Source organism: Stigmatopora nigra, chromosome 5 (genome assembly GCF_051989575.1).
Source record: "Stigmatopora nigra isolate UIUO_SnigA chromosome 5, RoL_Snig_1.1, whole genome shotgun sequence".
NCBI lineage: Eukaryota > Metazoa > Chordata > Actinopteri > Syngnathiformes > Syngnathidae > Stigmatopora > Stigmatopora nigra.
The window spans coordinates 10,688,802-10,716,210 of NC_135512.1; the positions used below are offsets into that span (position 1 = coordinate 10,688,802).

General features: G+C 37.1%; 2 protein-coding genes across 3 annotated transcripts in view; both read left to right on the forward strand.

Moving 5' to 3' along the window:
- The first annotated feature begins 406 nt into the window (after positions 1-406).
- On the forward strand, positions 407-3,923 carry mpv17l2 (MPV17 mitochondrial inner membrane protein like 2). The gene is made up of 5 exons (XM_077716151.1): positions 407-727; positions 1,713-1,874; positions 2,220-2,296; positions 2,603-2,731; positions 2,843-3,923. Exons 1-5 carry the CDS (start codon positions 538-540, stop codon positions 2,930-2,932), a joined length of 648 nt encoding a protein of 215 aa, XP_077572277.1. The 5' UTR covers positions 407-537; the 3' UTR covers positions 2,933-3,923.
- A 5,166-nt stretch (positions 3,924-9,089) lies between these two features.
- pde4cb (phosphodiesterase 4C, cAMP-specific b) overlaps positions 9,090-27,409 on the forward strand; it is a 53,707-nt gene continuing 35,387 nt past the window's right edge. Inside the window, exons 1-3 of one of the 2 annotated variants that reach the window (XM_077716641.1) lie at positions 9,090-9,235; positions 14,997-15,044; positions 18,951-19,153. In XM_077716641.1, coding sequence (XP_077572767.1) covers positions 15,030-15,044; positions 18,951-19,153 — 218 coding nt within the window. In that variant the 5' untranslated portion in view covers positions 9,090-9,235; positions 14,997-15,029. Of the gene's footprint in view, positions 9,236-14,996; positions 15,045-18,950; positions 19,154-21,380; positions 21,992-27,409 lie in introns of those variants that run through there. The other variant, XM_077716642.1, reaches the window with a different exon arrangement.

Here is a 27,409-nt window from a genome sequence, read left to right on the forward strand (position 1 = left end):
TATGTTTACATCATGAGTAAATTAAGGGGAAAAATGACGTTAATGCAGTGTTTCTCTTTTTTGTATGCACACGTTACGTTGTTCACACAAAAGTTTAATAATTAAATAGGATTTGTATTTTTGCATTTATTGATTTTCATTTACGTTCAATTGGTTGAGTGAATGTTATCATGTATTATTGTGGGGAGTCAACATGCGTTGGATGCTATGCATTTTATTTCCTGACTATAAATAATATAATAATCACTATAAAACTATAAAAAAAATTGAGTGTACTGGAAATGGCCAGCCTAGTCATAAATAAAGGACGAGTATAGTACTTACTACTAACCTAAGTGACCCGAATCTTTAGTCCTCCAGACCAGCAGACGGCGAAATAGAATTTATTTTCCTCCTTTTGCAGTCATACATTACCTTGAATTGTTTCTTCTGTTAGTTTCGAACCATTCAATTTCTACGTCACTTGTCATTGGGAAACGTTTTATTTTCAGGATATTGCTGGAGTCCTGTCATTGAAAAAAACTTAAATTAAATGACATGTTTCCCCGGGCGGGCAAAGAATTTGTTGTCCGCATCCGATTCTCATGGCGACAAATGTTCCAGGGTCGCTACCTCCTGCTCACCAACACAGTTAGCGGAGGTGGCATGCTGGCGCTGGGCGACTTTTTGCAGCAGAGCCGGGAAAAGCACAAGGACCCGACCAAAATCCGAGAATGGAACAGGACAGGTGGGGAAAAAAAGGAGTGCCGCCGATCCTGGGATTTTTAGTGTGGTTCGCGTTCATGATGGAGCGCGTGACTGGCTCGTTATTGCAATGCGTCTACGTGGTCGCCATATTGGATGTGGATGGCCAGTCCCCCCGTACGCAAATAAACCAAATATTACTGCATCGCCCTAAGACAAAATTTACCGAACACGTGAAGGTGTCGTAAAATTCCTTTTCTGATTATTCTTAGTGTGTGGCATGGTTGAAGGGTGTTGTGTATTTATTATATATTTATATTTTAATTTAATTGCAATTACTTTTGCTAGTCAATTCGCTCTGCTCACACTATAATTTACCAGAATATGTAAACCCACATCGAAAATATGACCACAATTAATGCTACAAATCTACAAAGTTTCAAGACGATGGGTTCACAAATAATTTCCGTACCGCGTATCCTCACAAGGACTGCAGGGGGTGCTGGAGCCTATCCCGGCCGACTCTGGGTACCAGGTGGGCGGCAACCCTGTATTGGTTGCCAGCCAATTGCAGGGCACAAGGAGCTCACACTCATCCCTATAGAAATTTTAGAGTAATAATAATAAAAAATAATATTTTATGTAATAATTGGAACTCTAAATGCACAGTTATGAATAGCAAAGGCTAGGTGAAGTGTTGTCAAAAGTTACTCTCTGATTGAATCTTAAGAGATTGCCATTAAGCAGCATTATGGTTGAGAGATCTCATTCATTTCTTCATTTTCTGAACTGCTTATTCTCACAAGGGTTTGGGGGGTGCTGGAGCCTATCTCAGCTGACTTCAGGTCAGAGGTGGGAGGACCAATGCAGTAAAATAATGAGAGATCTTCAAGGATTAATGCACTTTTCTATATTAAATATTGTAGTTGGGTGCTAACTTCAGGGTCTCGAAATATGAACTTACATATATAGATATATTGTAAAAAAAATCATATAATAATTCCAAATAATTGTATTTCTCCCAAAAGGTCGTATGTTCATAGTGGGCTGCTCCATGGGTCCAGTGCTACACTTTTGGTACACATGGCTCGACACAAGATTTGTGGGAAATGCTCTGAAAACAGTGGTGAAGAAAGTTCTGGTGGATCAGATGATTGCGTCACCTACTCTTGGCATGTGGTACTTTTTAGGTGAGAACTGTCTTTAAATGTTGCTGTTGTTCATTTTATTTATTTTTGCAATGTAGCTATCCTGAATGTATATTTCTCAAGAATATTTACACTAATAAGACAGGGAAGTTTAAGGTTAAAGGTTGAGATCTTGATACAGTTGGAGTAAAACAACAGGCCTTATGTTTTCATATCAGAAAGAGTTCAGAGGTTGACTGTAATAAATTTGACTGGTACTTTGTTTGGTGCTGTGATTCATTGCTTTATTAGAGTCAAGCTCATTCTAAGTGTGCAACTTATCTGAAATGTGTCTTGATCTACCCGCCCCGCTTACGCACATCTGACTCACAACTGTTTTTATTGTAGGTATGGGGGTCATGGAGGGACACTCTTTATCCCATGGATGGGGGGAATTCAAAGATAAATTCTGGGAATTTTATAAAGTAAGTGCACGTGCTTGTAATGTGATGTGACAAGTAGTTCAACCGTGACTGTCTGCAGTATTTTTTTTTCAAATGTTGCAGACTATAAATATAAATGTTTTGTTTTTTATGTTGAGAGCCCACTTTCAATTATGTGAATTTCTGGTTTTAACCCATTGAAACCCTAAAAGTGATCAAATACAGCAAACTGAGCCTTCGTTTTTTTAAAAAATAAATCTTTGTAAAAGCATTTAGCTTGTAAATGGAACAGTTTGTTTGCTTATGTTGATCTTCTTTGATTTTGTGTGTTGTTTTGCATTCTGACAGGCTGACTGGTGCGTTTGGCCTGCGGCACAGATGATCAACTTTTATTTCCTCTCACCCAAATTCCGTGTTGTTTACGTAAACACTGTTACTTTGGGTTGGGACACCTACCTCTCCTATCTCAAACACAGAGTAAGTTGGCCTTGCTAGTACTTTCTCCTTCACGCTTCTTCTTTCTTGAGCGTGTCAAATGTACTTTTGCTTACTTTACTCACTTGTTTGTATTGTGTTTGTAACAATAAGCCCTCACAGCCACAATCTGACAGTGTGGAAGAAGTGCAACAGGAAGTTTTGCCGCCAACCAAATCCATTGAGGAGAAAAGTGGATGGTGAAGTCAAGGACGGGCTACAGTATGAATGCCCGTAGCTGAAACCCGCTGAATGTGGATGTTTAAAGTGAATTTCCTGGGACAATTTCCTCCACGTTCATGTTAGCGATATACTACATTCATGTAAGTATTCAGACAGTGTAATACTTGTCCTGTGTGGACATTCTGAGAGGAAGAAGTGGTCTTTCCATGAATAATATTATGACAAACACCAGTTGACTCTGGTTATTGTGTAACAGATTTATACTGTTTCACCCTGCTGGAATTTCATTTAAGTACCAAATATTTAACTCGGTGTATACACTTGACGTGCCCACATTTCTGAATCTTTTATAATTATAAACTTTAACTTAATAATTGTAAACTATAACTTATAAACTGTGATTCTTAGAACATTGTTTATTTTTTTTATATTGTTATAGGAGATGTAAATGAATTTGATTGACATTAGACAATGTCACAATGAAAAATATAAAGACTTGAGTTAATATTTTTTTAACATTTTTCACACAACTGCATTTTGTTTCATTCAAAAAAAAGATTTGGGTATTATGGAAGTGTTTGTTTAGTTGGTAGGGATTTTCTTTTATCTACCACAGTGGTTTGTTCATTTATAGGTAAAGGCTTGCTGGGAAAATAGTGGTTCATTTTTCATTGCCATGGTTTGTATTTCAATCTGATTGGAATCCCTGCATTTTTTTTCCTTAGATGATTTGTTAATGATTATCTAGTGGCCTACTGATTTTTTATTTTTTTCCCCCTGATTTTATATACTGCTGATATGAAACGTAAGACATCAGTTATCTAAGATTTATTTATGACTGTATTATAAGACTACAATGTCATTTAATAATGCATTCTTGGAGCAATGTGTTGCTTAGTTCTCTCAACATAATTGTTAGTTGAAAAATCATTAGCATATTTAAGAAAATCGGTTTCTGTGCTTTTTATTTATAATTTGATAAAAATCAAATTATTAAAAAAGACAAAATGATTGAAGTATTTGTAGTGTCCTTTATAGTATTTACATAATAACTAAATTTGAATGCACGTGAATTATTTCACTTTTCTCTTTTATAAAATCTGGTAAATCAAACCATTTGTTAGTTTTATTTTTTTCATGTTTTTACTCATGGCAAAAGCATTCAGCCTTCTTTAACCTAGGTCATTATTTTGGACAATTTTAGATTAGATTAGATTAGATTATTTAACTTTATTCATCACTGTCACAGTAACCAGAGGATGAGAATACAGACACAAGAAATTACATTTTAGAGATAGATAAATGGGTAATAAATAAGTTAATAAATAAATAAAATATTTATGTTCCCATCTTTATGAGAATAGTTTGAGGATGGCTTGTTCCTGTTCTTAAATGTCCTTAATCAAAGTAAGGCAGACACATGGATGACAAAACTTGGTGTAGAGTAAAATAACGGATCTTCACTAAGCACCATAGAACAGCTTTGGAAAAAAACCTTGACGAGAAAAGAAGATCCAGGCCTTGACCTCACATGCATTTCTGAAAGATGGTCAAAACGTCATATAAACACACTATGTAATGTAATATATGTGAACAGCTTTCCCAGAATAATTAAAGCTGATATAGATTCAGAAGGTGGACAAACATTGTATTAAACCCTTGTATTATGAACGCGACGTCACATGACCTGTGAGCAAATAATTTTGACAATATATAGTGTATTTCTATTGGATCTAATTCAAATGTTTCACTCATAAAGCCCTGCTAAGTCAAGAAAACCATGAAATCACGTAGCATTTTTGAGATGGCGTCCGCTTTAGAGTTGAGGTTCCAAAGCAGCAGAGACGGAGACTGACATGCTAATTCAGCTACTATTCAAACATTGACGAACCAACTTCAAGGAGATTACGCGTTGACCAAACAGACTTTCAATGTGTCCTGCTCTTGAGGATGTGCATGTTTGTTTGTGCAAGTTCTTTCTTCCAGTTTTATTCCTTTTCAAGATGTCAGCTGTGATGCGTCTGACTCTGCTTATCTCCCTGTTGACTTTCACCCTCAGTCAGAGTAAGTCTGCTTTTCATTTTACTACTTGTTAAAAATGTCTATTTAATCATTTCAATTGCGAGGATGACACAACAAACACCAAATCACTGTATTGCCTTGTTTTGGCTTAATAATCAATATGTGATAATATAAGATATGATGATTTAGGTGTATTGTACATATATATTGCAGGGGTGTCAATCTGAACCAGTTTATTTTGGGTCATAAATAGGTATAACTTGATGACACAGAAACCACACCACTTTGCAAAGGATGAAGCCCTATTGTTTCCTCTTGTATACATTTTCTAAACTTCCACAAGTGAAGAATGAGTTTGATTAGGTGACAGAGAAAATATGTACTATACTGGAATCTTAAATAGAAGTACCTAGTTTGTGTTGACAACCTCATTTTGGGCGTAAGAATGAAATAGAAATAGAAAGATTGTTCTTAATTTATTGCAGGAGAGAGCGCCTCTTCCACAGCTAAACAGAATCAAGTAATAACGGACACTACTTTAATAAAGACAAACTTGGAGACTTGGACTAGCCACTCTGCAGCCGCACAGCAGCAACAAGTCACTCTTGTGGCGACATCACAAACTTCAGCGTGGCCTTCGCAAACATCCACCAGGACACAGCAACCTGACTCTGCGGTAACCGGGCGCACATCCAAAGAGACAACACACCTTCGGTCGACACTCTCGGCAACCTCAACCCAAGTTACGCCTCGACAAAACATAACCACTCAAGGTCGGTTTGTTACATCAAGTAAGACAGAATGATATGCATACATTCATTGACAAAAATCATTCCACGCAAAGTAAAAATGCAATTTATAACTTAACGCAATTGGAAATGTTAATTATTGTTCATTTTTCGGAAGCAAAACCAGCCCCCACACCAATATGGACACTTTTGCTTCCATTTGACTTCAGCTCACCAAAATTCATCCTTCTTCTGGAATAGAACACACAATGACTTTTAAGGAAAGATCCAATGAATGTAGATGTGTTGTTCTCGCAGCTCCCCCTCAAGAATTTGGCGAGGAGGACTTAAGGACCAATCCTGGCCTTGTAGCCATCATCACAATCTTCTGCACCATCTTTGCCCTTGTGCTCGTTGTGGCCACAGTCAAATGCATCCAATCGCCAAGGGGCGACTTTGAGAGGCTTGAAGACATGCCCATGGTGAGTCAGAGCAAATATATTGAGTTGTGTGTTCTCACAATCCCAAACAATAGATTAACGATCCAGTTTTTCTGCTATTGTTTTGGTTGAGGAATATAGCATTAGTGTAGTCCATTTGATAAATCCTGCTGACTTTAGGTAAAAAATTAAAGTACACCTTAGATCCTTAATCATATGTGACACTGTATAGTATAATTTGCCCATGTTATGACACGGGTTATATGGCAGATGTTGTAATATTACTACAAAAAAGTACTTTTTCAAATATAAAGCCCAAGGTTTACAGAAACAAAGAATATTATTACTCATAAAGTCATCTCATCTCATTTTCTGAACCGCTTTATCCTCATTAGGGTCACAGGGGGTGCTGGAGCCAATCCCAGCTGCAATTTAGAGTGTCCAATCAGCCTACTGTGCAGGTTTTTTGGAATGTGGGAGGAAATAAGAGTACCCAGAAGAAACCAACACATGCCCGGGGAGACCATGAAAATTCTACACAGGTGGACGTGACCTGTATTTCAACCCAGAACCCCAGAGATATGAGGCAGACACGCTAACCACTTGCTCCACCAAGCAGCCTTCTTAACGTCATACTGTATGGAATTATGAGCATTGCCTGCACACACAATTAGATTAGATTCATTATTATTATTTTTTTAGATTGGAACTTTATTTCATCCCGTTTTTACAGGAAATTTCTTTGGTTGCCGTAGCAAGACAGACACACAAGACATTGTAGACCTAGTTAAAAAAACTGGAGCCATACACAGAAAGTCCACAAGGTGGGGACCTTGGTGGGTTTTTAGCTATCTGGAAAAAAGGATTTTATCATTTGCTACTGTGCAAGTTTCGAAAACATAACTACTGTTTAAATCAGGTTGTGTTTATAGCATTTGTGGCCAGTTGTTACCTTCTCGATCACAGTGTTCCCCGTGCCGAGGCCACCGTGACCAAAGGGGGATCTGTACGCTGCAGCCAAATGTGAATGAATAGTGACTGTTGTCGAGTGACGAGCTCCACAGGAGAATTGAACACTCATCCGTGGCGGGGAATGAAAGATGGCATTGACAACACATTCACCTCATTGTTCTTCTTTGCCCCTCGGTGTTTTTTTCTGCTTACTTTTCTACGTCAACGGGAATAAGCTGCTTGGATTGTTGTTTAAAAAAGTTAGAGAGCCAGGAAAGCAGTTGTGTGCTCGCTGAGGTACAGTACAAGGGACATTTGAAAATGTGGAGGATTTTAAAAGTTGATTGAAGGTCGGTTAGTTGGAGGTGACTTGTTTCTTGTTATAAATTTCCCGAATACGGGATGAATAAAGTTATCCAATCCAATCCAAAACTTTTTTTAAAAATTGAGAATATGTATTTACATCATTTTATAATCAGATTGTTTATCTTTTCAGGACAAAATGAGTGAAGGATCTCCATTTGCTCGCTACTCTAAATAACTTCAAGAGATGTCTGACAACAACTGGATGCACAATGGCCTCAACATCTATACGTAAACCATGTTACGATGAATGATGAATAATTCTGCCTCTACTTCTCCTTTTTGCAAAAGGCACTTAGTCATTTACTGTCAATAAAGCTGACTTCGGGCCAAGGGTGGGAGACACCCTGAATTAGTAGCCAGCCAATCGCAGGGCACAAGGAGACAAACAACCATTCACGCTCACAGTCATACCTAGGGACAATTAAGAGTGTCCAATAAGCCTATCATGCATGTATTTGGAATGTTAGTGGAAGCTGGAATACCCGGAGAAAACCCACACAGGCCTGTGTAGAACATGCAAACAATAGTTTTTTTAAACAGTTCATTTTAAATTATTCTTTAAATGATTATCTCATCTCATCTCATTTTCTGAACCGCTTTATCCTTATTAAGTTCATGGGGGGTGCAGGAGCCAATCCCAGCTGTCTCCCGGCCAGAGGCGGGGGACAAGGAGATGGACAACAAAACACACTCATTCCTATTCCTACAGGCAATTTAGAATGTCCAAACATCCTACTGTGCATGTTTTTGGAACGTGGGAAGAAAGCGGAGTACCCGGAAGAAACTGGGGTATCCAGAGGAAACCAGAGTACCCAGAGGAAACCTACACAGAACATGCAAACTCCTACCTGTACCTACGGGCAATTAAAGTGTCCAATCAGCCTACCATGGATGTCTGTGAGAGGAAACTGGAGTACCCGGAGGAAACCCACACAGGCCCAGGGGAGAACATGCAAACTCCACATAGGTGGACGTGACCTGGATTTTAACCCAGGACCCCAAAGCTGTGATGCAGACGCTCTAACCACTCGCTCCAACTTTTTTAAAATAGTAATTCATTTAAAATTCTTTTTCAAAATGATTATTTGAATAACGAATCCCACCCATCCCCAAAAGGACCATTCAATTGATGTATTTTATTTTTTTATTCATATATTGAAATCATAATTCATATATATAATTCATAATTAAGCCACAAAGGGGTTTTAAAAACCGTTGACTGACTCATGATTTCCCCGAGAGGTTAAATCACACATAAAATGTCCCTCTTTGCAAAAAAAAAAAAAATGTTTGTCGCCTCTACAAAGTGATCATCTCAATAAAGCCATATCTGCATTATTAAATCATTATCACTATTATAGCGATAAAAGTCGTTTCATGTGGTCGCCTTCTGATGTCACAAAAAAAACTTCACAGAATTAAAAACAAATGAAGTATAATTATTTCTATACATTGGTTTGAGACTTTGTAGTATTCCAGCGTAAACGGGAACTAATATTGCACAAATAGACCCGTCTTCTCGTCCTCGTGTTGTAGTTTCTCTTTATTTTTGTAATTTGACGTCTTGTCATGTGATCTCCGAGAGACGTCACATTGACGGAGGCCACTAGGCGCCGTGCGTAGCACAGTTTGAACACTTCCAAGAGTTTGAAGTCGAACAATCCAACCGGTCGCAGCAATAAAAAATGCAAAAATGCGATAAGAGCTACCGTCTTGCCCGGTGGACTGTCTTGAAGACGATAAAGACACGGGACACCTTTTCACTGTCCACAGCGACGGATAAGACTGAAGACGCCGTTACCACGAGGTTTATACCGGTGAGTTTTTAAAGAGTCAAATCGTTTCAAAGTGAAAAAAAACGTTTTAAAAAGTTGTTGCATCAAACGTATGTTACGTGTTCAAACCTGTTGATACCTCCCTTAACACGTTATTTGGATCCATTGGTATTTTATTTACGCTCACATGCAGTTGATTCCAGCTTTTTTGACGCATTTCTCATTGCTGATATGTCACTGATTTTATGATTTTTAATTTTGCAAAATATGTAATCACTGTGTAATATTAGCCTTGTTCTGACTGTGTTGTAAAGTCAGCAAAAAATAAGGAATGAATGTCTTTAAACTATGAATCATTCCCTCCTCCTGTCTTGTTGTCTTTTTGTATTTTTGTTATCTCCTTCCTTCCACCATATCTGCTTCCTTTCTTCTGCTGTTTAGCCCCAAGAAAGACAAAATGACACGGGTTTGACGTGGATAATTCATTTTTTTCCCTCAAAGGAAGACAGAATACTTGCCTCCAATGTTGATCATTACAGGAAAACCTTAAAAAAGTAAACTCTAACCTCCTTGAAAACCGTTTTTCTCATCTGACCAGTGTTCATCAGAAAAGTCTTTTCAAGTTACATTTTATATATAATAACTGTAAAAAATAAGTTACATTTACTTCACATAATCCCTGCCACGGACAGCTTTAGACATTCAATTCTTTTAAATTTAAGAGGGCAGGTAGGTATCAGCTTCTGCCAGTCACGATGGATTTGGTGTCCATGGCTGTCAATGGCACTGAAACATTTATTTTCAGCCGTGCTAGTCAGAGTTTTTATTATTAAGGCACACTACATACTAGTGATGTCTTGGTCCGCTTCAACTCCCAGTTCAGTATTGGTATCTGAGCCTGATATGGCACATTTTTGGAGTATTGGACAGTATTGTACTGTATTGTACTGTAACTCAAACCCGGGGAGGCTCGGTGGCCTCACAGTTCTGAGATCGAGGGTTCGATTCCAGGTCTGGACCTTTCTGTGTGGAGTTTGCATGTTCTCCCCTGGCTTGTGTGGGTTCTCTTTGGGTCCTCTGGTTTTCTCCCACATCCCCAAAATTCCATAGCCTGTCCCAGCTGACTTGGGGTGATAGGCAGACTTCACCCTGGACTGGTCGCCAGTCAGCCATAGGACACGCATAGAGACAGATGACCATTGACACTCACAATAATACCCCCACAAGCAGGAATTTAGCCCGCGCCGATCCACACCGTTATCAGGCGCGCGAACCACTACACCATCTGAAATATATCCCATGCAATTAAAGGAACTTTATACAAGGAGGCCTACCAAAATATAGTCACTATTCTATAATTAAATAAGATGAATCCATTGTGCTGTCATGCTGTAGTAAAGTTTCACCTCAAAGCAAGATTAGATCACTTATGCTCTTTTCCATAATACCCTACCCCACAGGTGTCAAAGTGGCGGCCCGGGGGCCAAATCTGGCCCGCCGCATCATTTTGTGTGGCCCGGGAAAGTAAACCATGAGTGCCGACTTTCTATTAAAAGGATCAGATTAAAATGAAGAGTGTAGTAAATGTATATTATATTTCATGAATTTCCCCCTTTTAAATCAATAATTGTAATTTTTAAAATATTTTTTTCTGTTTTTAGTTCAAAAATCAGTTTGTAAAATCTAGAAATATATTAAAAAACAGCTAAAATAAACATTGTTTTAGATCTATAAAAAAGAAATATTCAGGGATTTTAATCTAGTTCTTTTAATCCATTCATGAAAAAAAAATCTAAATATTATACCTAAAATGGTCCGGGCCACGTGAAATCAAGTTGACGTTAAAGCGCCCCACAAACCAACCCGAGTCTGACACCATTGCTGTGTCTGCAAATTCTGACTTGTGGCCGTTGTTGGATGGGATAGGCTTCAGCACCCCCTGCGACTCTTGTGAGGATATGATGTATTAAAAATGAATGAATACTCTGCATGTCCAACAGATGGCATTCTGCATCTGCATCAGTATTAGTGTACCTGTGAACATTTCTAGGCATGTTAAACCCTACATTTTTAGCATATAGTTAATACATTTTAAAAAAGAGCAGACTGACATTTTTTGTATAACACATTTTAAAATAGCTGTTGTGGTCTTGTCACTGTGAAAGTTATTAATTATGGTTCCTTTGCCCCCCATCCACAAACACATTTTAATCTTAGAATGCCATCTGTCTTGTGACATCATTTGGAAAAAAAAAGTCACTTATCACAGTTATTGAATTTGCGCTGCTCTTGGATTGGAACTTTAACAACATTGCTTTTTTTGGCTCTTTAGTAGAAGCTCAAGAACCTGAAAAGAGTTGATTTTTCAAATTTGCTCAGATAAGCATTTGAAAAATTAAATAAAAACATTTTATTGCACAGACAAGAGGGCAAGTGGTTAGAGCGCCGGCCTCACAGTTCTGGGGTCGAGGATTCGATCCTAGGTGGGTCCTCTCTGTGTGGAATTTACATGTTCTCCTCAGGCTTGTGTAGATTTTCTATGAGTACTACAGTTTTTCCCACATCCCAAAAACATGCAGCATAGGCTGATTGAACACTCTATATTGCCCCTAGGTATGAGTGAGCGCATGGATGATTGTTAGTCTATTTGTGGCCTGAGATTGGCTGCCCGCCAATTCAAAATGTCCTTCACCTGGTGCCCATAGTTAGCTGGGATATGCTCCAGCACCCCGTGTAACCCTTGTAAGGATACCATACTCACCTCGGATCGAACCCTTGACCGCAGAACCACTTTCCACTGGGCCACGTAGCAATAATTATCAAGAAATTTGACTTCTTTTTAGGGGTTTCCATCTACCAATATATGTAATTTTATGCACCTAATCACCCCTTTCAGTGTCTCTCACATACATGCTTTCTAAACATGTTACTCAATGCTTAATGTACTGAGCCTCAGTAGGTTAAACATCAGCCAAGTCTATGTCGTCTAACTTTTGATTAATTGTACTAAAAAAACGTAAACCTGAAGACTTTACTTATCTCATTTTATGAACCGCTTTATCCTCACTAAGCTCGCGGGGGGTGCTGGAGACTATCGCAGCTGACTTTGGCCCAGACCCTGTATTGCTGACCAGCCAATCGCATACAGCTAAAGACTTTACTGATCATTGTAAGACTTATTTTACCTTGTATGGCATGATCACGTTTTTCTTTTCGCAAATTTATTGTTTGATGACTCGTGAACATTGCACAGACCCTTATCAGCTTGTTTTAGCCCATGCTATCCGTTTTACGTCATTGTGACCAGACCTGATAATATCACAAGATGTCTTTCTTTACCTTATAGGTGTGTAAAAGAAGAATTACATAGAGGACATCTTTCTTCCTGCTTTATCTTAACTGACTCTCTTGCCAAGGGCTGAGTTCAAATACTACTTTCACTCTGAATATTTAGTCTCAACATTATTACATGCTGTCCGACGCTAGTAAAAGGTTTGTTTGATAGGATTTTGTTGTGATACTTCGTTTTCCGTAGACCAAGCCTTTTTCTCTCTTCTCTCTCTTTTTATTCCTTCAAATTTGCAAGGGTTGTTAACATCAATCTTTACTTTTGCCTAATTCAACAATATCCTTTTTTACTTTGACTTTACAAGTCAAAGATGCCAATATGATCCCTTATGTAGTTACTATTTTGCACCAAAAGATGTCAGACATCTACCAACATTATTTGTGGGTATCTTCAATAATTCATAGAATTCACGAGTTATGTTGACATTTTAAAAACTATTTTTCCAATAATTAATGGAAAATTATTTGATCAAAATGTCACTCATATCTCAAATTGCTCGTGTGTCGAGGTACCACTGTATTGTATTACTATGATTACCATAAAGAAGAGGTTGCGCACATTTAAAACAATGGACGTCCTTTCCACTCAAGCCAACTAGTGGTACTTAACATTTAATCATGATACATATTCATGTATTATTATTGTTTTTTGGGTGGCGGCACTGTAATTCGGGCCCGTTTATATGGCTGTTGTCATGCCTTCTGCAGTGAATGGGTAACAAATCAATGTCAAAGGAGATATTTTTTCAGATTGAAATCCCAGTGGCCTCTGTTTGCTCATTCACTCGTTTAAATACAATTAATGTCTAATAAGCTAAGGGACTCAACTGACAATGTGTCTTTTCGGTTCATATCTTCCCATTCATTTTGCAGAATGGTTATGTTTAGTATTCCTTGTTTGTGATGTTATTCTTTCATCTTAAAAGTTCCAAAAGCACAAAAGAAATGAATCAATACTCTCTACCTTAGATTTGTTCAATTTAATGAACCAACTGAGAGGATGGTGCATAGCAGAGTGAAATCCATTAATTTTGTGAAAGAGAATGTCAAAATCAAATATGCCCTTTCTATGTAACAGCTTGTGATGTCCCCATGTTGTCTTTCCCGTTCCTCCACCTTTTTTAAATTCATCATCAGCATACTGCTGATCCAATGCAATCCAGAGTAGCTAATGCAGCAAACTTGATTACATTACTGAATAGCTAATGACAACTCTTGCAAAGTAAGTTCTCATGATTAAAATCTTGATGAGACTATTTCATGTCGAATAGTGTTGCATAATCTGTGTAATTAGTGGATGCAGTTAGGCCTAATCCATCCATGTTTGATCATAAACAGAGTTTTTCCACCTTCATTAAAAATTCTGACCATTTCCTCCTGGCACAAGAATACTACCAGATACCTTGTTTCACATATATTTTCTTTGTCCTTTGTTTTGTCTAATGGCATATTAATGTCCTGTGTAAACAATTTAAATAGCTCAACCAGTGTATTTGCTGGTTTGTGTTTTTATTAAGTTTATTTATCTCCAATTAAGATCCTGTAGAATATAATGGTAGGAAATCCACCCACGGCATCCCCTTTGTGGCAAGACAATGTCAGCTGTTTCCTTATTGCTAAATTGACATCATTGCATCCAATAAGTGTGTTTTAACTATGTTTATGACTGGGATGAGTCGACAGGGAAATTGAATGAATATGTATGTCGTTGCAATAAAATATGGATAGATTAAATACCGTAAAGTGATCTTCACCTTTCTGCGGCATTAAACATCATTATTAGGGGCGTCTATCATTTTTTAGAACAGCTGTATATCAAAGCTGGTCATGAAAAGGAAAACCCACAAAACCAATTGAGATAAATGGAATTAATATGAATGTGGTTTCAGAGTACTTCTTCATCCTAAGCCTTTTCTTGAGTTTCTGCAAGGGTGGGTGTCAGACTCGGGTTGATTAACGTCAACTCGATTTGATGCGGGCCGGACCATTTTAGATATAATATTTAGATTTTTTTTTTTAATAAATGGATTAAAAGAACTGGATCAAAAGCCCTAACTATTTCATTTTTATCGATATAAAAAACAATGTTTATACAAGCTTTTTTTTCTTTGTAAAGGAAAGTCTATTTTAATCAATATGTTCCATATTAGAGTGGAAAACAGAATCTATTTTTATATATTTTTAGATTGTACAAAATGATTTTTGAACTAAAATCACAGAAAAAAATGATTAAAAAATTACACTTATTGACTTGAAAGGGGTAAAATCAGGAAATGTAATATACATCTATAATCTTCATTTTAATTTGATCCTAAAACAAAAAGTCGGCACTCATGATTTACTTTCTCAGGCCACACAAAATGATGTGGCGGGGCAGATTTGGCCCCCGGTCCGCCACTTTGACACCTGTGCTCTAGTAAATACGATATCAATGTTAATTTTATCTTTTTCTCAGGTGCTGCTCTGCTGCAACAACTAAAGAGTACCAATGTCTCGGATGGAGGTAAGCAACAAATACAAAACTGCAAACACCACCCATCACGGGGTCACAAAATCCAATAAGGTAAAGCAATAAGAAACTAATTTGACACAACTGCTTAACTGTGCCAGTTTTTGGATGTCCAAAGGAAATTGAACTATTGGTATGTATACATACTATTTCATCTCAAATCTAGTTATAGTTCCCATACAACATATGCCTAAACAAAAATGCTTCCATTTTCAGAAGTTATTTTTTCACTTCAAAAATAATGTCCAATCAAATTGCACAACCACAGAAATCATAAAAATGTTAATAATACACCTAGCCGTTTCCCAGTTTTATACTGAAATATACCTGTTTCCCTATTTGGCAGTTAAAACTACCATTAATACAAACAAATATATTGTGTGCAATCATTACCTTGTTACTGACAAGTAGATGTGCTTATTAAAAATGATCATTTATGAAAATGCGTTGATATAAAGCCAGGCATATCATAACGTTTAATATGAGCATTCCAAATGTGTCACCTTCACTTTGTAATATTCCAGAATTTCGTATATTTCCATCTGTTGGATGCCAATTAGCAAATGCATACACAGGATCAATCGCAAAAAGTAGAGGAAAACATTTTGGTAACAGGCTCTATTCTTGGAGTGGTACTAATTACACTCCTTACACCTCTGGAAGTGATAATGTATTCAATATACTTAAAGATTTTGCAACTTCACTTCTGGCTGCCTGCTTGGAAACATGCTCATAAACATCAGGCACCCAGTGTGAAGGTCATGGTTTCTCTTCCTGCCTTAATGATCAATTAACATTCACTTTCCCAATTAGGAAAATAGCAGAAGCCTTGATTGCTCCTCTAGCGTTTTTAGAATAACAGCATGTCTTGATGAAATGTTCTCATCTCTGATTACATGATGCTGGTACCTACTGAGATGGCGTGTGCCACGGCGTACGGTTGCACGTGGCTCGCATTTCTGATAAAAATTCACCCTCACAGCGGCTCCTGACCGCACTGAAAGCTTTATTTTTTGGATAAAAGTGATGGCCAAAATTATGCAGATTAGTTGTTATCGTTAAGATCCATTTTATAATTATCACAATTGTAACAAGTGACTGCATTTTTGTGTTTCTCATTCAAACAACAGCTTGAAATAAATGAGAGCATTATTCCAAAATGAAGCAAAAATGAAGCTAAACCTGACAGACATGTCAAAATAAGAAAACTAACGCCATGAACTGAAATGCTTTTTTTCTCTATCCAAAATACGTACACACCTCCATTAAGCAACAACACCTTATTCATTAGTATGGAAGTGCAGCAAGTCCAAGCTTAATTGTCTTCTGTTTTTCTGAAAACTGCTGAGCATCTTTTGTCCCATTTGATTACACACTTCCTGCTTTGGTCTCATTCACACTCCTTGTTTGTCGCGTGGCAGGATATCAGTCTAGTGATAACACTAGTTGCTTTTTTCCTGCTGCTCCGTTGCTGGAAGACAACATTTTATACAACTAACGCAAAACATGAATTATGTATGCACATTATTCTGCATGCTGAAGGCCCTTTGAATAATGTACACATTATTCTGAATGTAAAATGTATACTTCCAAAATGTCAGCTTTGGCATGTTGTTATTCTCTTTTAGAGAGGCAAGTGTCAAACAAAGAGAACATTATGTATAGTACTATATGCCTACTATATTCATACTATGTAAAACAGAGGTACACAGTGCAAAAATGATACACATGTTGATATGAACGTCTCAGCAATGTCCAGACATCACGTCAGTAAGCAAGGATATGTCCTTTGTGTCCCCCAACATGAATGTTTTGGTCCAAAATGTGTGAATCAACCCCAGAACAAAAAGAACAGACCTCGCGAAGATACTTGATGAAGAAGACAGTGTCATTATCCATAGTGAAGCAAGGCTGAAAGGCCACTCATGATGAATGAGCCCATTATGCCGATAGAAAAAACAGATTACTGTTTGCAAAAAAATACACCAATATCAAGATCTTGAAAGATTCTGTTGGCCCATGAAACTGAAGTGAAATTGTTTGGCCATGGTAGCTAACTTAAAATAAGGGAAGCTTGTAGACCCAGGGGCACCATACTAACTATGGAGCTTGCAAGTGAAAGTAACATGTTGTGCTGATGTTTTTATCCTGTATCATGAAGAAAGAACAATACATAGCAAGATTGGTTGGAAATTTATTTCATCCTGTATTTGGGAAATGTCTTGGTTGTAGTAGCAAGACAGACACAAGATATTGTAGACCTAGGTAAAAAAACTGGAGCCACATATAGGAGTCCACAAGGTTGAGGCAACATCTCAGTTGGGTGGGTTAGGCTCCAGCACCCCACATAACTCTTGTGAGGATAAGCGGTTTCCGAAATGCCTGAATGAATTAACTCTAGGCAATGAGAATGAAAGAAAAAATGAAATTTGTTTCCAGAATGTATCTAAACATCCTAATTCAAATATGTTTATTATTCACAGGTTTCTTGAATTTCCCTCCACCAAAAAAAGTGTGTGCTTTAAATTGCATGGTCATGCTAAAGGGACTTGATTTTAAGGTTGTCTGTTTCCTCGACTGCACCTGCATTATCTTGACACTTCAAATAGGGTACTTGGTGTACTGTTCCCAAAAAAATAGAAAAACCAATAATGGATTTGTCACGCTCTCATTACTCTAGCAGACAATGCTACCCGATTCAAGTATGTCTTTTACCATTGCCATGTTAACAAAAGAGGTAGTTATGCGGAAAATGATCATTTCAATGGTTACAAAAGCAAAATAATGGGCCTCTTAGCAATATTTACAGATTCATATGTTTGTCCCACATAACAAAAGGCTTCCGAAAAAGCAATATTTCTTATTTTGGACATTTTTTTAAATTGGAATGCCAATATTTAGGTTTCAGCTATATTTTAGACTTTTTATTTTGTGAGAGATCGTACATTTGATCTAAGTTGTATATTTTTAAGTTGTGTATTAAGAGTATTACTCATTGCATATCTTACAAATATGAATTTAAAGACATGAACGCATTAATCAATTTTAATCTCCAGCCTCTTACTATAATAATGAAAACATCATACTATATAAGGTTTAATATCTAAGTACATCGGCGACCAAAAGACCTACGACCAAACGTCCGGTCACGAATGTTTCTTGATCCCCTTTGACATGGTTTATTTGTTATACACAACAACTTCCTTGTAATGACTTTATAGGTTCAATTTAGCTGACTCTAAATGAGTTTGAGGCAAATTAGCTCGAGGCAGTTAAAGTAGCAATTATCATGTTTAAAATATACACTACCTTGTTGTTAGGAGAGTAATAGGACAATAATGTGGTGGTCTCATTGCTGTGGGCATGGCTGATGTTTTATTGACCTTCACCCATCACTGGCTACCTGTCTGTTTGCACATTTAGAATGTGCTTTTCTGGGGTGGTCAGTGTAAATAGGACCCAGCATCCAATTATAAGGTAGACAAACTACAGTTTCTCACTGGTGTTTGACTAAATTATTATATTTTGTTCTTGCCCAATGTTTTTTATTGCATGCATGTCACCATTATACCCCGTTATTTATGTACACAGTCAATATACAAGCCCTGCGAGGGGTCTACACCACTTAGCATAATGGTGTACATGGATGTGTGTGCAGGGTAGGATAAAGTCGATGATTCACAGGCGCCGAAGACCAGATTGACAGTTACAAATAAGGGCTCTGCACATGAATTGAGTCATGAATCTGACTACGTTTATGCATAGTTTTTGTTCTTTATCTAACTCCTGTGAAATGGGTTGGAAAAATAGACTTTGGAATTTCTGTTTTTTTTATATGTTTAACACAAAAATATCCCACAACCCACATTCATTCGCTCTTTTTTTCGGTTTCCCCTGCAGAGTAGTCGGGATTCGCTCCCCATGGTCCACCAGGTGGTCAGGCGACGCTACTCAGGCCCGTTGCTACTCCCATCTTTGCGGAGGAGACATTCTTGTCAGGATCATCATTCTGAAACCCACCGCTTTTCCACGCCATACGGGTTGCCGTTGCATCGCCTGGAGGCTCTCTACTGTCGAGCTTTGGCCAGTCATGATGAGCACCGGTAAGTTTTTGTTCATTACATCCAAGTGTCAAGACAAATTTTTGTACACATACAGAAATCTTTCTAGTTCCCGCTAGTCAGAAGAAACCCCATGAAATATTTCAAAATAGTCCTCTTATCTTCATGCCACCAGGCTAGATTATTTCCACAGGGGTCATAAAACTTTTTAAACTGAAAGGTACTTCTTGGGTATATTGATTTAACATGAAGGCCTTCTGGTTTAAAACCAAGTCTAAAATACTTCATTTGCTCACACTTTTTACACTATATATAACTATGAATGGTATTTAACTACCCCCTGTGAATGAAGACATTTCTACATTTTCAAGGTACCTTTCCATCTTTTCATTTTATTTTCATATATTGTGTCTAAATGTTACATATCCAAATATCCAAAAAGTAAATTTTCAAGCTTGGTCTGTTTCACCTAGCTATGAAAACAAGTGATTGGGTTAAATATGAAACAGGGACAACAATTGCTTGTGCTGAATTGCTGTTGCCAAGATCTCTGTGGACAGATCTTTATAGTGTATAATGAGGTCATGTTTTCCCTCATTAGATGTGCAATGTTAGAATTATATTATTGGAAAGCAGAATTAGACATGCCCAAAGAAACAAAAGATAGGATTAGGTTACAATCAATTTGCATTCAATCACTTGAATGTTGGTTGGCGTAATCCACATTTAAGCAATTTATGACTACAGCCACAACTATGCAGTCCAGGTGAGGATCCTCATTCTATTCAGTTCTCTGCTTTCTCACAGACTCTGGTGGGACATTGTCCATGTCCATGTTCCTAGTGTCTAATTTAATTTCACTGAGTTCAGCAGTCAAATTAGTTCTCTATGCTTGCCTAAGTCTTCATTTAAAACATTGCTCAATTCTATCTTCATATTGTATTACATCATTCATGTAAATATACAACATGAAAAAAATACATGACATACAAGGTTTCAAAAACTCTAGCTCGAGGTAGACATCTATTAAATATATTGAGTTTTCTTAATTTTTTTGACATATTTAGTGACCCACCCCTCATTTTTTGTTATTGTAAGAAAAAGATACACATTGTATTGGATAGTTTATGGAATGCAGATAGAGAATTCTACATGTGGGATATAGTGCATATAAACAAATTGGAATGTTTTATTTCTGTGATTTTACTCTATTTATTAGTTATTTTTGTTTTATTCGTCTTTCCAACCTGTCCTATTCAGCTGCTTATCACAAAAAATCGGAATCCGTTTATCCTCACAGAATGAACAGTTTTAAGATGCTGTGTGAGTTTGAGGCTCTCCCATTTGTATTGATGTTTTATTTATTAAGAGAGGGCAGCGAACAAAGAAAAGGAATTGCAGACAAAAACGAGAAAAACAAGAAAAATATATATTGAGATAGACATGCTACCATTATGATTATGCTTGAAGGAAAATCGTAGAGATAATTAATCAGACGTTATTGGGTAGGGTGGGGTGCATGCAATGCTTGCAATATGAAGTGGGTTACCCATTATTCTGAAAATCACCTGTAAAAGGTTCATAATTGACATCCTTTTCTTTGCTATCTAGTCACTAATACATTCACTCTCATTGCCTAGTTGCACGGAGCCATGCGTGAACTCATTCCGACAAATTAGTCATGCAGAAAAATGAAACGGCTGTTTGAGGGTCGTAAAAGGGCCCCGTTGCCGCCCCTGCCAACCGAGGAGGGAGCGAGCGCGGCATGTACACTCCTACCAGTAGCTACCAGACTCCCCCTGGGTGGTAGGGTGGTCACCCATGCCACCCTTGTTTCCTGCACCCAGCCCACAGGGAGAGAACGAGGAAACGCACCACTGCCCCACTAGTTCGCCCGTGCCACCGCCATGACCAATGGCACCCCACCACCACATGTGGTGGCTGGAGAAATTTCAATTTTCAGCCCATGCCTAGATCTTTATGAGATTAAGTTTTTTTAGTCAATTTTTTTTTACTGGCAGGTTGAGGAATAGTTGCTAGTGAGATTTTACTTGTGGGCCCCCTTTCCTAATGTGGGGGTCCCTTTTACAAATGCCCAGGCAATCGGGTTGCGGGTGAAAATGCTGACTGAGATATTTTAGCAATAAAACACAAAATTCTAATGTTTATTTTAAAGTCGTCTCTCACCCAGTCCTAAAACCGGCCTTAATATAATGTATTTTTTATTTCTATCATTTTTCTTTTTTTTTTTTTTTTTTACACTTTGAAGGTGCGCTGCAAGATTTCTCATTCTTCTCACATAAGCCTGGTGCTTAGCCACTGTAAAGTAAATATTGGAAAATACATACTCTCATATTCTGCTCTGCCTTAAAAACCTTTGGAAATGAGTCTTATTATTGACACAATTGATGAGCAGATGGCGAACAGCTTGGATTCAGAAGGGTGGAGAGTGCCTCAAAGACCAAGTGAGGCAGGGAATCGAGAGCTAGAGAGAAAGAGAAAGCAGAAAGCAGAGTGTTGCACAGTAGTCTCTTCATCAGTTTGGCGTGTGGACAGCAACGCGCTATGTCACGCGCTCGCATCCTTGCACTTCCACTTCAAGTGTAGTCCCCCCCCTCTAAAACATCCTGTTTCCTGAAGAAAACAACATACTACGCGACTAGCGACAATATACAGTATGGAGTGCACAGCGTTGAGCAGAGAGGGAGCCGGACTGGCAAAACCACCAAAGCATTTGTGGCGACAGCCCAGAACAAATATACGGATCAAACAACGTTTCAACTCGGACACCGAGCGTTACCTGTGCCGTAACCGGACCCTGGAGAAGCTCCGACCTGTACTCAAAAAACCCCGATTGTCCTGGCCCTCTACGCTTAAACGGTAACCACTTTGTCTTTGTCTCCAAATTATATATTTATTTTGCCCAAAACTTAATTGAAAGGTAAACAACACCAAACCCTAAATTTCAGAATTTTATTTGAAAAATAGTCGTTAACAGATTAATAAAGATTATTTTGTGTAATAGTGAGAGATTGCCACGTCTAGTTACAAAATATTAGTAACAACCCTGGCTATTGCATTTTTTCATAACATTGATAGAGATAATTCAAACAAACAGTGTTGTTTAAAAAAATAACTCAAATTTCTTTAACCTTAGGCATTAATTCAATTCCATATCTTCATAGATGAATATTATTGTGTTATATTAGATTGCATACTTCAATCATTTTCCTTACTTCTTATCCTCTCGAGTGTTGCAGGGAGGCTGGAGCCTATCCAAGCCAACTATACACTTTTTTTTTAAAAATGTGTATTTAACACACTTTCATTTTTCTGAAATCATTGAATAGACTCCAACTTCCCATGACCCAGAAAAGGATAATCAGTATTGAAAATGAATGGATGGAAGCATTTCATGTCTTCACCTTATTAAAATGTCTTTATTATAACTATTTGATGACTTTCTTTTACAAATCATTGTAACAATTGCTTCCAAATAGTTTAGGATTTATGATTTATTTTTTATACTGTAGCTTTTATCCTTCTGAAGGTCGCAGGTTTGCTGCAATCTATGCCAGCCAGTCGCAGCTGATTCTTTCATTGTAAATATATCTAGGAAAGCAAATTGCATTGTTTAATTGCTAAAGACTCAACATTGCATTGCTGGATGGGACTTGAAGACGCAATTAGAAATAGGGAGCATTATCATTTTCTGCACATTACAAATAGCCAGAGCCTTTGAAATGAGATGAAGAACACCATGCTTTTCTTTATTTATCTCCACCATTTTGGACCTTTTTCACCAGATTTTACAAAAGATTACAAGCTTTACAGATATCGGGTAAAGATATTCTCTAGCGAAGACATTAGCATCACCATTGCCTTCTATCAGCTCAAACCATCTGGCCATCCTTTTTTTTGCCCACTTCCATTAATGTGGCACTTGGGTCCAAAGAAATGCCACTCCTTGGATGATATCCCTTTTATGAGACCATTCTGTGTGAAAGTCACAGCAATTCAGCAGTTTTTCAAGTTGTCAAAAAAGCCATTTGGTACCAAGAACCTTACCACGTTCATAGTCACCCAAGGGTGAACTTGTACTAGGCCACTCCTATCCTGCCAACCATGAAACTGAAACTCGGTCAAATAATCTCAAGGTGGCCATTATGAAGACCTTGCGTGTCCAGTCATTTTTTTGGTACAGATCACTCACTATACGTACTTTATCACCAGTCATTTGGGGTTGGAAGATTTATTCCCCCATCGTATACAGTTTGAAATCATTTTATGTAGTTTGTATAGTTGATTAAATCTCACTTGTTTTACAGTGTCTCATTGGCACAATTCTTTCACCTAACTTCAGTTCTGGCAGTTTGGTGTCAATTCCCATTTGGTGGTGTTTTTATTGTGAGTGCGAATAGTTGGTTGTCTGTCTCCTTGTGCGCCCTATGATTGACTGGTGACCTGTCAGGGATGTTGTCTGCCTTTTACACCATCAATATCTGTAACAGAGAGTTTAAACCTTCAGGTCATGAATAAATGCATACATTTAGTAATCATAACAATGTAATTTGCAATCCTAATCCTTTTGGGACGGAATAAAAAAAAACAGGTGGCATTTTGGAATGACTCTCGTAGCATCAAATTCTCTGATTTTTTATTTTTAAGACCAATATGGCAATACAGTGGGTTAGAGTGGAATAATAGCTTTTTCTTCATATAGATGAAGTACTGCAGGAAAAAATACAAGGGTATCTTTTAATGTGGTTTAGAGAAGAATAAATAGGCATTGAAATATGGCCAAAATGTGATTTGTTCTTAGAGGATTAATAATTATGAAGAAATCACCTCTACATCGGTTTCATGGCCGTATGAATCATGTTTGATTCATTCTTTTGTTATTGTACAAATACGGTATTTGTATTGGGATGGGTTTGGATAACATCGAGAAATGTTTCGGGAGCTAGCCCCTCCCTTATAATTCTCTTATAATCTTATAATAGTCTTATAATTCTCCATGCAACTCTGCAAAGAAAATGCCAATGGCAATTATTTGATAATGAGTGACTTATATTTGATGTTGACTCTTTTATATTTTGTACACAACTGAACTGATGCAGTTTTGTGATTGATTGGTTCACTAACAGCGAACTGCCTTACGGTCCTCATCAGTTATCTTGATGTTGGTTGTTTGTGTTTCTCTTTCTGTCATCCTTCGCCGCTGTGTACACAAGGACAGTGAGTGAAGGGGTTGAAATCGATTGTTCTTCCTCTTGGTTTTCTTCTTGCTGTCTTTTTTTGTGACAAAAATGTTAACTAGTTTTAGTGTGAGATGATTCTTTATAAACAATTATAAATATTTTTTTCCACATGGCACACAAGTAAATAGCAAATGCTTTTCTATTCAGGATAAACATTTGCTATTCATACTGATGTTGAATATAATATCTGTAATCTTGTGGAACAACAGATTAGAATTACAAATGTTACAACCCAACCACCCCCTACTCCCACATTTAAACTAAATATATGGCATTGAGGGTGGCCCAGTGGACGAGTGGTTAGCGCCTCGACCTCACAATTCTGAGACAAGGATTCTCAATCCCAGGTTGAGACCTTTCTTTGTGGAGATTTGCATGTTCTCCCTGGGATTGTGTGGGTTTTCTCATGGTACTCCCACATCCTAAAAAACATGCATGGTAGGGTGATTGAATGCTCTAAATTGACCCTTTCTATGAGTGTGAATGGTTGTCTGTGTCATTATGACCTGTGATTGGCTGGCCACCGATTGAGGGTGTTTCTCGTCTGGTGCCCATAATGGGCTGGGATAGGCCATAATTAGATTCTATTCAGACTAAATGATGATTGTTGATGAATTAGTTTTCAATAAAAAACAGTATAGATCTACTACCCGTGAGCCTTGCAGGGATACGTGGTTTGAGAAATGAATGAATGAATGATAAATTGTTTAAATATATTAGTACAAATATATGACTATATGTCTAAATGCTGTTTTTAGTGACGTTGACAGGTTTTTCTGGCAACGCCCAATTTATCACATGATTGGTTTGCCAGGATGTCAGTCATTCCCTCGTGACTTCAATGCCAAACTAATCCCAGGATTCGTTCACTAGGATGTCAAGAATTTCTTCAAAAATCAATTTGTGAAAATATTAAAGTGTTGCTTTGAAAACTCAGGTGCATATGTTTAAAACCAAAAGCTTTGGGAATATACTCCGTTGAAAATATTGACTTTAGATGTTTCACAAGGGTTAAAAAAAAGCATAATATGTCGGCTTTAACTGATGGCCCCTTAAAAACAGCTTAAGGTCAATTGTTTTATCTTCATTAATCATAAGCTTTAACGTTGTGATTGAGCAATTATCACATCCCATAGTGCAGTAGCTTTTGTTCAGCATGACAAAGGAATACAAAAGGCTTCAATTAAAATTGTTTATGTTATTAGTTTCTGCAGAGTTGATGGGGCCTGACAGGCATTCAAGCTCAGCACTCTTGATGACATTTGTTGTCAACAATTTCAGCTTCAGTCCATTTCACACAACAGAAAAGGAACTTTTAATCCCTTGATATATAATTAGTTTATGATATTAAACAGTTTCCTTGTTCAGATATTTCTGAGAGGTGTATATGGTGACGGCGACTATAGTTAAAATATGTATATGTATAAAGTAATTGATATATATATATATGGATAATTTAGTTACTTTTCTAAAAAACATTATCTGATCAGATGGCATTATAGTCATTTAGAATGTTGCAAAAAACAATGAAAATGAAAAGGAAATATCCGGAAAAAAAACCATCCTGGTGATGCATTTTTTTCCCTTATTAGTCTGCACCTTTCTACTTCTTTTGTATGAGGGCATCATAAAGGTTACAATTGTAATTTCAACATGTTCATATACTCTCCAACTTGTGGTGCACTTGGCAATTTCTGTGCAGTTCTCAAAGGAGTTAGGGCTTATTTCTTGTCGCTTATTTTTTTCTGACCCATGACCTCACAAGCAGTAGCTGTTCAAAGATTTATTTTGGTGGTGTAAGTTGATTAGGGGACATCCATCTACTATGATTATTATAGTTGTATATAACCTACAACCAATATTGATGAATGTTGTTTATATCTAGCCACATTATGTGAAATAGGTTAGGCATTAACTGATTAAACTGAGTGCCAAGTTGACATTATACAGCACCCATGAGAGAAAGGTCTGCTTGTACCTTTTTTTTTTTTTTTTTTTACACAAAGTGTGTTGACCTTTCCCTGAGCAAACCCATTTTGATCCAAATCTGCCGCACTCTCATTTAAGTGCAAAAATTTGTTTCAAGCTCAAAACAAATGCAGTTTTCTTTGGTCCACTTTGAGAACATTTATATTGAGTATTAGTTGAACATAATTCAGTTCTGCATACAAATCCTCTTAGTCGTCAACTGTGATTGACAGGTTATCAGTTATGTATAATGAACAATAAATTTATATTTTTGAAAGAAAGTTGGCTTATATCAGCCAGAATATTGGTTCTTTGCCTTTTTGGCTATGGAAAAAGAACAACACAAAAGTTAAAAATATTAGGCAAATACATAAGGCCCTTTTTTATTTAAAAAAAAGGACTTTATTAGTCTAAATTGTGACGAAGCAGATGATGGCAAAATCTCATCTGTCACTTATGGGTGACACAAAGGTCTCAATATTCACTCCCTACTCGTCTTTTACCACACTTGTACTCTATTTAATAGTCCTGATGGCATTCTTGGCACAGATGCAGCTCTTCCAGCAGGCATTGAAAATTGAGCTTGTTACGACAGACTGATAGAAGGTATCCAATATCTTGTTGGACTCACTGAAGGATGTGAAAGAGTCCTTTGCTACAATCTCAAGTTGTTATTACTGATATTTCAAGGAAGGTAGAAATGAGAGCAAAAAAATACAATAAATAAAATGCTAATTAAGAGAAATGTGAGTATTGTGCAGCACATGGTTAAAATATTTTCATCAAACTCAGACTTAAGTCACATAGTAAAGAACTGATATATATATATATATATATATATATATATATATATATATATATATATATATATATATATATATATATATATATATATATATATATATATATATATATATATATATATATATATATATATATATATATATATATATATATATATATATATATATATATATATATATACATACACACACACACACAATGACATTTCTTAAAGATAATAATGAAAGGGATTTGTTTGAATCCTAATAGTGTATTTTTTTATGTT